Genomic DNA, 11,448 nt, shown 5'->3' on the forward strand with positions numbered 1-11,448 from the left:
TTCGTGAGGGTTGAAAGAAGCCTCAAGCTGAAGCTGAGAATCGCGCGTCGACCGTTCCTGCTTGGTTGAAAGGACGGAAGCAACTATGAAACCTAGGTAGGTAGGTACGTACCCACTACCTACCATTTCAAAGATGTATCGATGTATCCGTACATCCTTCAGAACCTGGAACCCCACTCAATGCTCTTGTTCCCACAGTTTATGCATATATAAGTATATTCAATTAATATATTTCTTTCTTTATATAAATCAACATAACGACCCGCTTCGTATATTGCATAAGGAGAGGACAGGCATTGTACCATTCAATATTATCCCATCTGAAATCACTTTCCATTCCGCTGATGGTCCATTTACAACCCTATGTCATCACATATACTGCTATTCAAGGGCTAATTCGCAGGCAGCAGTCGGAATTATTCCATCACCCCCGAAACATCCCACACCGCCAGCTTGATCCCAACAAGATGCCTGGGTATGTCGCTGCATTGGAATACTACCCTCCTAGCCCAGATCTATATCGTGGTTGAATGGCAATTCTAACCCGGCATCACAGTCTGGGAAGCTCCTCTTACTATGATAGGCTTTCCCGCCAGTCGCCAGCCCTGATTCGCGCACGACGACCTTACCTCTTCAAGAATGCCGTTGTGGGATCGGCAATCGCTGCTTTGACTATTGGCGTCTGTACGTTCCGACATCTTCCCGTCTGCTGGAGCCGCAAAAAGACTGGAGGAAACAGCAAAAGTGCTTACATATGGGGTTTCAGATGTATACACGATCCGAGCTATTGGCCAGGACGAATTCGAGGATGTCAAGGTCCCCGAAACACCACAGCCTACAAAGAACTAAGTGGCCATCGACCGGTCCAAGTTTATACCAATTTTGATCGAGGCGTGCAGAGGCGGCTGTTTAATTAAGCACGCTGGAAACCACAATAATTTGGGACTGGCGTTATATCACATGCGCCTTCGCGAGTAACACTTTGGTCGACACTTGCTCACCCAGTCTAATTCACATTGAGGAATCGAGACTTCTCGTGTATGGAACCTGCTCTCGTTGGATGCTACGTGCCATGGATGTACCCACGGCTTTCTCTACGCTGATGAAATCGCTGTAACAGGTATTGCATATGGGCTTGGAAGCAGCTGTAGTATTTCGTCCTCTGCACTGCCTACACCGTGCAATGGGGGACTGAAAATATATGTATATAAATACCAGTGGCAATCCATTTGACATCAAGAACCAAACGCCAAAAATCCGTGTCAGGGTCCTAAGGGACGTGGGTATACCTCTCGTTCAAATCCCGCTTCAAATGCTACAGTAAGTGTTGTTTAACCACATTGTCATGGTTGTTTCCTCCCTTGCGATATTACAGTCCCATCAAAAGGCATCAGTGGTAATTGCCCACTGGCAACACAGTCTCGTGCTTGATCGCGGTCGCTTGCTCAGCAGCGGCTGCAGCAGCGGCTGCCGCCTTACGACTTCGAGCACTTGTTTGCTCTAGCAGGCTTGCGGCACGCGCGACCTCAGGCGAACTCGATGGCAGCCGGGTTCCATGCTTTTCACTCATTAGTTGGTTGGTAGGTACATGGTTCGACGAGTTAGAGATGGTGCTCGAGGAGAATGGGTGAGAGGGTTGATTGGAGTGTCGACGGGCGTTTGAGCCATCGGGAAGCGAGCTTCGCCTTCGTGGGTCATGGTGTGCTGGGTGCTGCCGCTGGAGGAGATGCGCATTGGACGGGTGGTTCGGATTGGCCCAGGCGGTTTGCTCCAAAAACTGTTGGCCGGCGGCGCCAAGACCTTGCCCGAAACTTATGCTTCCATAATCCACGTATGCGGGACGTTGTGCCTGTTGAAGCGGAGGCGCTGGCGGTCTTCCACGCTATATCTTTTCAGCAAAGGAGAAAAAAAGAAGAAAAAAAGTCCACAATGCAGGTCACATTGGGTTTAACTCACGTTCATGGCGTCGAAATCATCCTCCATCTCCTGTATGGAAGCGCCGGTCATGTCCGGGGCGGCTGGCATGCCTTCGTACTTAGCTACACCCGACAGTATCGAAACCTCCTTGTTATATGATAGGGCATGGCGAATGCGTTGGGCCTGATTTTTCGGATAGCGAATGCCGAAATCCGGTACATTGTTGGCGTGTTTACGGCGCTCGTGCTGTATCGCGTACCAGTGCTGGCCAAGCTCTGCCATCGTCCGTTCCCGCGCTTCCCGGACGTCTTGATAAAACTGCGAATGAATCTGAGCGCGCCGGGCGACTGCCCACCTGCCCAGAGATTCAAGATGCAGCTCGAGCTCCTTCTCTGCGACGCGCAGCTTCTCATCTCGCCTCGAGTCAATACAATGCATCATAGCGAGGTATTCCGGGTGTGTTGGTTTATCTGCGCGGAGCATAGCTTCTTCACGATTCAATTGTTCAAGCCTTTCTTCGTACAATCTGCAACTGTGAATTAGCGACTCGATGATTGGGATGGCGTGTTGTCTACCGATGAGTACCACAAAACGCACCTTTCTCGAAATGTAGCAAATCGCTTCTCGATGTCGGTCAGCTGATCGTAGGCTGTTCTTTTACGTTCGACTATTGCTATCGTTAGTCTGGCAAGCGCCACGAGCTGATAAAAGTATCTTACCTTCTTCCTCATTTCTATGCGCAGCCTCGGCCTCATCGGCATCCACTTCGGGATGCCGGTCGTCTTCACCAGCCCGTGTCCCGTCTTCCTCCGCTGTAGGGATGTCTGGGCCCCCCTCTTCAGCGGGACCCTCCAGTCCAATACGCTTCTCGGGGTTCACGGCGCCTCTTTGACGCCTGGCACCGCTCCGCGTTTGTTTACGGTAGGTTGGCTCGTCTCCTTTCTGGTCCAGAGTTCCATTCTCGGCAGGCCCGTCTCCAGTTTCGCTGGCGCGATGATACACAATGGGATTGACCGCATCGACAGTCTCATCGGCGGACTGCTCCCCGCTGTTAGAGTGGAATCGAGCGTCTTCTTCGTCAGCCATAGTCACATCGCCATCCGAGTCTTTCGCTTGCTCAGTAGAAACGGGGGCAGCGAGCTTGCTCGGCGGAGCATCATCAGCCTCTGCAGCATGTAATGACGGCCGCTTTCGCTTTCGACCTTCGGCTTCTTGATTGGCGGCAGCTTCAGCGAGTATGTCTAATGTAGGGGACGGTAATTTCTCAACGGCGAGCGAGGAATGGCCTTGTGCTATTGGGGGCGGAGGGCTTGAGTTTATAGACCTCTCCGACAAGACGTCATCGTCTTCTTCATCTTCCATGTCGGGTTGGAGGTGAGCTGCTGTAGTTTTCCGTAGCTTGGTCGGAGTATGTTCGAAGCCTTGTTCACCCGCGTTTTGCTTCAAGGTCATGTCTCTGTGGCGAGTGGCTGTCTGGGGTGTGTCGTAAAGACGCTCTGTTTCGGCCTCGGTATCGTTTGCCTCCGAAAGATCGCCATCGGAAAGGTGCGTGTCGTCCTCGACATTGGCGTGTTTTGGCTCTTGGTGTTGGGCCAAGAGACTCAAGTCATCATGTTCATCATCTTTATCCTCAACGTCGCTCAAAGGACTGGACCCATCCTCTGATAGTGGCTCGATAGGAGGAGGTGGAATGGTCAGGGGAGGAGGCGGCGGTGCCGTGGCCCCAGTCGTCATCGCGAGAGCGGGCCTTCGATTGTTTTGGGGCAAGGGAGGGATGGGAAAGGTATTAATAAAAAGACGACGCGAAAGTCGTCGCAGAGAGTTGGCGGTGCGACGTTCAGAGACCTGGAGAGTGTGCGATTCGATGTTCACGTAAGTACTCAATTAGGCCAAGACGATCGATCGAGCGAGGACGATAGTCAAGGCGAACGGGAGGGTAACGCCCGAATAGAGACAGTATGTATGGTAAGTGATTGGGTAGAAGGAAAAGGCAGCTGTTTTTGCGATGTTCTAGAAGGTGACACACACAGTGAGGTATCGAGGATGCTTTTTGGTGGATGGCGGCGGCGGCGGCAGCAGCAGCAGCGGCAGCAGCAGCATCGGCATCAGTACTAGCAGCCAGTTGCGCCGAAGAAAAAGCAAGGGTTGTCAGACAACACCTGCAGTTATCGATGAATGCACTTGCCTGGGTCTTGGTGGCTGATTGGTTAGCAGTTGGGTGTCGCACCACGGCCAAGCACTTCGATGTTTCTGATAACTGCATGTGGAGTAAACGCTGGAGTCTACCTAGTACCTAGTACGTGCTGCGCTTATCGATAGCGGGGCCCACCCGATTAACTCAATCAGGTATCTCTCAACTTTTTTTTATGCTGATAGCCATCGCGAGCAAGCTAATTAGCATCACAGGCCAGTTGCAAGTAGGCGGCAGGCAGTCTGTTCCACGATCAAAGAAGAACGCCGGAAGCCGATTTCGCTTCCTCTGTGCAAGATGGGACCTTCGTACGTTGTTGCCTCTTCACTTTGGTAATATTTCCGAGACTAACCCCAGTAATAGGAAGAGAGCCACCCTTGCGGCTTCCAAAGATCGCGTTGACCCAACCCTTGATGCTCTTTTTGCAAGCAGTGTAAGCAAGCCAACAACCCGATCCTCTTCCACCTACTGACTACTTCTCAAGTCTGGCCCTGTGAAAGCACCGCCAACCAGCCGCTACAAGGCGGTGTCGCCGCCAAAAGCACCTAAAGCCGGCCAACAAGGCGACGCCGACAGCTCTCCAGGTGGCGATGACGAGTCACTGAGCGAACTCGACTCGGAAGCAGACAGCGTTGCTACAGCTATCGATGCCGACGAAGGTAGCGAGGATCATGATATATCAGGCACAGAACTAGAGGAAGTGGCGAAGCCGTCTCCAGACGCCCAGACATCAAGCCTTGGCAAAAAAGACCGCAAGCGCAAGCGCAAGGACATACACGATGATCTCGAATCCAAGTACATGAGCAAACTGGTCGAAGAAGACGAAAACGGAAAGAGCCACGGCGATAAACGACGTAAAGGCGAATCTGGACAGACTGTGACTGGCCAATCCCCTGGAACATTCTTGGACGACGATGTTGATGGCGACACGCCTATCGTCCACGAGTCTCTCAGGGGCACCGGCGGCGACGACGCTTCTGAGATTGACAAAGCAAACCGTACTCTGTTCCTTGGCAACGTCTCTGCCGAGGCCATCAACTCGGCCAAGGCCAAGAAGCAACTCCTCGCACATCTGGGTTCCTCGCTATCTACTCTTGATCAATCAGCCGGACCTCATAAGATCGAGTCACTTCGTTTCAGATCGACCGCTTTTGGCGCGGGCAGCATCCCCAAGCGCGCCGCTTTCATCACCAAATCTCTCATGTCATCAACCACCAAGTCCACGAATGCATATGTGGTTTATACCACTTTACTGGCGGCTCGGACCGCTTTAAAGGCACTCAATGGCTCGGTCATTCTCGATCGCCATCTCCGTGTCGACAGCGTGGCTCATCCCACTCCCGTGGATCATCGCCGTTGCGTCTTCGTTGGCAACCTAGGCTTTGTAGACGACGAAACCATAGTGGAGACCAACGCTGAGGGGGAGACTGTCACCAAAAAGCGAAGTAAAGTTCCGGCGGATATTGAAGAGGGTCTATGGCGTGTCTTCGAAAAGGCGGCTGGCAAAGTTGAGAGTGTCCGTGTGCCCCGTGACCCTAAAACCCGTGTCGGAAAGGGTTTCGCTTACGTCCAATTCTACGATGGTAATCATGTGGAAGCTGCTCTTCTGCTGGAAGGCAAGAAATTTCCGCCCATGTTGCCACGCATCTTGCGCGTGAGTCGCGCAAAGGATCCACGCAAAACTGCCTTGAATCTAGAGCGATCCACGAAGCTCAAGACAGGTCTTGTGGCATCAGAGGCCAGCAAGAGCAACACCGCAGGGCCGAAAAGTACCCAGTATAAGTTCAAGGCAACACCCGAACAACAGTCACTTGCCGGCAGAGCAGGTAGGCTACTTGGTCGTGCAGGGGCCGCAAGGCAACAACGTGAAATCAGAGGGGATAAACGGAAACCAAGCGATAATGGGCCGGCAACTGGCAGCAACGCCAGTACCCTGAATATTATCAAGACGCCGGAACAGATAGTCTTCGAGGGCCGCCGGGCGAGTTCGAAGGACGGAAAACCCAGAGACCTCAAGCTCGGCAAGGGCAAAGGGAACAAACATAAGAAATCAGTAACGAGCGCCAAGCCAGGAAGAGGAGCCAAGAGAGCTGCAGAATGGCGCAAAAAGGGCAGTAGCAAGCCATCCACCCGTTAAGGGTCCGGATGTGAACACTCAAGTACATAATTCCCCCATACTCATACATTTCCGTCAACCGATGCAGTCAACCAGCTTGACCATTTTAGTTTGTTACGAGGTGACTTCGCGTAGTCAGCCTAGCTAGAGAGAGACGTGGTCCATTTGTGTACTATTCAACCTACCTACCTCTACGTATAAAACAACAAAAACCGGTGGAGCGCCATGTTCACGATATGCATCAAGTAAATGTGTAACGTACATGAGTTGAAAGGGGTGGTGGCGATGAAATAGATATTAATTGCACGGATAGATTTTGTGAACTTAAGCTCTCATCCCTGTAAACCTTCCAGACAGGCAGGCAATGGCTACCTCTTGGCTGGTGGCGGTACCGAAATCCCAGTCAAGTCAATCGGGGTTCGAAAGGGTCAAAAGGGATGCTCATTCTATTTCACAACGACAAGCATTTACAAGGCACTGTGCAACAGGGCTAGTTGGCCTCTCTAGTAAGATATCTGTCTTTGTCATAACAATTACCAAATGGATCAGCAGCATCGGAATGGAACGCGGGCTGAGGAGGTTCAGAAGTACAACATGTTCGCGAAACGGCAGTGCCGTCGCAACAAATGTCCAAGCTATTAAATGTGCAACGTCGGCTAATCGAGAAACCGGGGGTATTGAACAAAGATACGTACGCCAGTCGTGGCACCCGCCTTTGGTACCCTGCCTAGTACTCAGCCTCACCCTCATCCGGCTCAAAGCTGTCGGCAGCAACCTCCTCGTAGTCCTTCTCCAGCGCCGCAAGGTCCTCGCGAGCTTCGGAGAACTCACCCTCCTCCATGCCCTCGCCAACGTACCAGTGCACGAAAGCGCGTTTGCTGTACATAAGGTCGAACTTGTGGTCAAGGCGGGACCAGGCCTCGGCAATGGCAGTCGTGTTGGACAGCATCGAGACGGAACGGTCCACCGAGGCCAGGCCGGCATCTTCGGGGCCCGAAGTGGGAACCGAAATCGGCTTCTGGAAGTTGATGCCGAGCTTGAAGCCAGTGGGGCACCACTCAACCATGTTGAACGAAGCCTTGGCCTTCAAAGCACCAATGGCAGCGCTGCAGTCACGAGGGACAACGTCTCCTCGATACAAAAGAGCGACGGCCATGTACTTGCCATTGCGAGGGTCGCACACGACCATCTGGTTGTTGGGCTCGAAGCCTACATAGATATGTTCAGCACGGAGGCACTGCGGGTGGGGTCGGCTTGGAGTTTGACTTACACTGGAATGTCAGGTCGTGGACCTTGAAGCTCTCGTGGGCACTCTTAGCAGCTGAAACCACAGGGGCATAGCTGATGACGGGGTAGTGGATACGAGGGTATGGGACCAGGTTGGTCTGGAACTCGTTCAAGTCGACGTTGAGGGCACCGTCAAATCGTAGAGACGAGGTGATGGAGCTCACAACCTGGGCAATCAGACGGTTCAAGTGCTGGTAGTCGGGGCGCTGAACACCCAGGTTGCGTCTGCAGATGTCATAAACAGCTTCGTTGTCGACCAGGAACGTGCAGTCCGAGTTCTCGATGGTGCTGTGCGTGGACAGCACAGCGTTGTAAGGTTCGACGACAGCAGTCGAGACACGCGGGGCGGGGTAGACAGCAAACTCGAGCTTGCACTTCTTGCCGTACTCGGTGGAGAGACGCTCAAGGAGGAGGGCACCAAAGCCCGAGCCGGTACCACCACCAAACGAGTGGAAGATTAGGAAGCCTTGCAGCGAGTTGCAGTTATCAGCGACGCGTCGGATACGATCGATAACACTCTCGACCATTTCCTTGCCAATGGTGTAGTGGCCACGAGCGTAGTTGTTGGCAGCATCTTCCTTGCCGCTGATCAGCAGCTCGGGGTGGAAGAGTGTTCGGTAATCGCCGGTACGGATCTCGTCGATGGGCGAAGGGTCCAAGTCGACGAAGAGGGACCGGGGCACGTATTTGCCATTGCTCGTCTCAGTGAAGAAAGTCTCGTATGAACCGCCCTCAACAATGTCTTTGGCATTGGGGTCAGGACGACCATCCATGCCTAAGCCATGTTCGAGAAGGTAGCTGTCATTCAAATCAACATCTGCTTCTGTTGCTGAGGAGGCGGTGAGCTAACTTACAGCTCCCATGCGCTGTTGCCCAGCTGAGTACCAGCCTGGCCGAGATGAAGGTGGAGGATCTGGAGGCGAAGTAAAAGTCAATAACATCGAAGAAACGTGTTTCGGTTGCAAGACATGCTGGTTTGGGTCCGTCTCAGCTTCGGCCGTGTCTTGCTTGATAGCCTGCCTTTTTTGGGGGGTCGGTGAAAGCAGCAAGCAGTAAAGCTAGCAGCAGCCCACCCGAGCATGACCAGCACAGTAGCAACGCTTCATTCAGGCATAAAAAGAAATGTTATGATTGAGGGAGACTCACTTCGCCCTTCATGGTGAAATCGCGGTTGGGGAATTGGTTTGGACGCTGTGACTGAGAAATATGAAGGAGGACGGACTGAAGCTCTGCGCACAGCGCTGAATGGCTTGGTAGTCAATGTTGCACGAGACGGCCCGGGAGGAGGTGGGAAACGAAAGGAGGTGAGGGCCGCACTATGTGGGGCCTAATTCTAACGCTAGCTATATGTGGTAGTACACGACTAATATAGACGCTAAAAGAGGGGGGGGGGGGTTGGTTTAAAGAAATATAAATAATAAACTTTAATTAATTAAATTTATAAATAATTTATACATTTTTTTAAAACATTATTTCTTAATTATTATTTTTTATAATAAATAATATATATATAAATATAAAATAATAATAAAAGTTAAAATAAAAATTTAAAAATATTATTTATATAAATAAAATTTTTATAATTTAAAAATTTAATTATAAAATTAATTTATATATTATTATAATTTAAATTAATTTAATTTTTAATATAATTTAATATAATTAATAATAATAATAAAATAATATATTTTATTTATAATTAATTTTTAATATATTTATAAATAAGTTTTTATTTTTTAAAATTTATAATTTATTTCTTTTTTTATTATATATATATATATATATATTATTATTATTATTATTTATATTATTTATTTAATTTTAATTTTTTATATATAATTAAATAAATATATAATATTATAAAAATTTAAATAAAAGATATTTTTATATTTTTATTCCTTTTTTATTATTTATAAAAAAATAAAATTAAAAATTAAATTCGAAAGAATAACGATTAATTATTTAAATTTTTTATTATAAATATTATTTTTTTTTTTTTTATATAATTTGATAAATAAATAATTAAATATAAAAATATATTATATTAAAAATTTAAATTCTTTTAAAAACGTTATTTTTTAACCTTTATTATAATAAAAAATAGAAGTTTTTATAATATTATATTAAATTAATAATAATTAACGATTTATTTTATATTATAATTATAATTAATATATTAATATATAATAATAAAATATATTAAAATTTATTTAAAAAGTTTATAAAAAAATTATTTATATTTTTATATTATATAATATTAAATTTAAATTTAAAATTTAATAAATAACGTTTAATTTTAAAATTAATAATTTAATTATTTAATTAAAAATTTATTATATTTACCTTTTTTAATTTATATTTATTTTATAAAATTTATTTATTATATTAAATTAATTAATTAAATTATATAATTTATTTAAAAAAAATTTAATATATATTATATATAATTTATATAAATAATAAAAAATAATTAAATAATAATATAAATTAATAATAATTTTATATTAAAATAAATAAATATTTTAAATAATAAAATTAAAAGAATTAAGTTTTTATTAATAATAAATAATAAATATTAAACTTTTTTTTTATTATAATCTTTAATTATAATTATTTATTATTGCTTATAATATAAAATTTAAAATAAATTTAAAGCTCGCAATAATATTATATTTAATTATTAAAAAAGAAATTATTTATTTATATTATATAAATTTAAAATCTATTTAAAATTATTTATATTAAATAATAAAATTCTTAAAATTAATATATATAAATATCGATTTTATATAAATTTTTAAAAAAAGTTTTTAAAAATAAATATAAATTCTTATAATATATATCCTTTAAAATTTATAATTTATTTCTCCTTTTTATTATATATATATATATATATATATATTATTATTATTTCTTGTTTTAATCCTTTTTATATTATTATATATTTATAATATTATTTATATTTTAATATTTATTTATATATATTATAATAATTATTAATAATAATAACGACGTTATATTATATATATTTATAAAAAACGTTTTTAATAATTCTAATAAAATTAACGTTATTATATTAATAATTAAATTCTAATTTCTTAAAAAGTTTAATTTTTATAATTATTATATCGTTTTTAATAAACTCGATTTTAAAATACTTAAAATTATATTTAATAATATATCTTTCGAATTATTATAATATATAATTCTTTATATATATAATTTATATATTTTATATAAAATATATAACGATAAAAACCGTTATTAAAATTATTAAATAATAAAAAATATATTTATATATATATATATAAAATAAGAATAAAGCTCTAGAAATTATAAAGTTTAATAAATTTAATAAAGATTAATATAATATAATCGCGGATTAATTTAATTAATTAATTTATATATTTATTTAATTTAATTTATTATATAAAAAGTAATAAATCTTATATAAATTTTCTTTTTAATATAAATAATAAATTAACGTCTTTTATAAAATAATAAATTATATAATTATAAAAATAAATATAATATTAATTTTTAATTATTATTTAAAAACTTAATATAATAAAATAATAAAATTAATAATATTAAAATATTAATGAATAAAAAATAAAATAAAATTAATAAATAGTTTTTTAATAAATATATAATTATTAATTTATTATTAATTAACTATTATATAATTAAAAAATTTATATATTTATTATATAAAAAGAAATTTATATAAATTTTTATTAATATAAAATATTAAATTAATATTATTTTTAAATTTCTTTAAAATTTTTAATAAAATATATTAATAAATAAATTTTAATTTTTTTTATAATATTTATAATATTTAATTAATTTTTTATTAAAGAAATAATTAATACTTTATATATTATTTAATAAACTTTAATAAAGAAATTTATTTAAATTTAATTAAAGAAATAAT

The 11,448-nt window shown here is 42.1% G+C and overlaps 4 protein-coding genes across 4 annotated transcripts; 2 read left to right on the plus strand and 2 right to left on the minus strand.

Annotated features, from left to right (window-relative positions):
- Positions 1-467: 467 nt before the first annotated feature.
- On the plus strand, positions 468-849 carry PG985_015308 (uncharacterized protein; the record flags this gene model as incomplete). Its single annotated transcript, XM_066835074.1, has 3 exons — positions 468-475; positions 557-684; positions 767-849. The coding sequence occupies 3 exons, from the start codon at positions 468-470 to the stop codon at positions 847-849; spliced, it is 219 nt and encodes a 72-aa protein (XP_066676277.1).
- Positions 850-1,390: 541 nt separating this feature from the next.
- PG985_015309 (uncharacterized protein) lies at positions 1,391-3,651 on the minus strand (the record flags this gene model as incomplete). The annotated part of the gene is made up of 4 exons (XM_066835075.1): positions 1,391-1,882; positions 1,957-2,443; positions 2,515-2,584; positions 2,637-3,651. The coding sequence occupies 4 exons, from the start codon at positions 3,649-3,651 to the stop codon at positions 1,391-1,393; spliced, it is 2,064 nt and encodes a 687-aa protein (XP_066676278.1).
- Positions 3,652-4,405: 754 nt separating this feature from the next.
- On the plus strand, positions 4,406-6,245 carry PG985_015310 (RNA recognition domain-containing protein; the record flags this gene model as incomplete). The annotated part of the gene is made up of 3 exons (XM_066835076.1): positions 4,406-4,416; positions 4,538-4,541; positions 4,593-6,245. The coding sequence occupies 3 exons, from the start codon at positions 4,406-4,408 to the stop codon at positions 6,243-6,245; spliced, it is 1,668 nt and encodes a 555-aa protein (XP_066676279.1).
- Positions 6,246-6,951: 706 nt separating this feature from the next.
- Positions 6,952-8,669, minus strand: PG985_015311 (tubulin/FtsZ family protein; the record flags this gene model as incomplete). The annotated part of the gene is made up of 4 exons (XM_066835077.1): positions 6,952-7,433; positions 7,495-8,309; positions 8,366-8,424; positions 8,658-8,669. 4 exons carry the CDS (start codon positions 8,667-8,669, stop codon positions 6,952-6,954), a joined length of 1,368 nt encoding a protein of 455 aa, XP_066676280.1.
- Between the last annotated feature and the right edge of the window lie 2,779 nt (positions 8,670-11,448).

The sequence above is a fragment of the Apiospora marii genome (assembly GCF_038362585.1).
Source record: "Apiospora marii strain CBS 49790 chromosome Unknown utg000013l_segment0_segment0, whole genome shotgun sequence".
In the NCBI taxonomy this organism is placed as follows: Eukaryota; Fungi; Ascomycota; class Sordariomycetes; order Amphisphaeriales; family Apiosporaceae; genus Apiospora; species Apiospora marii.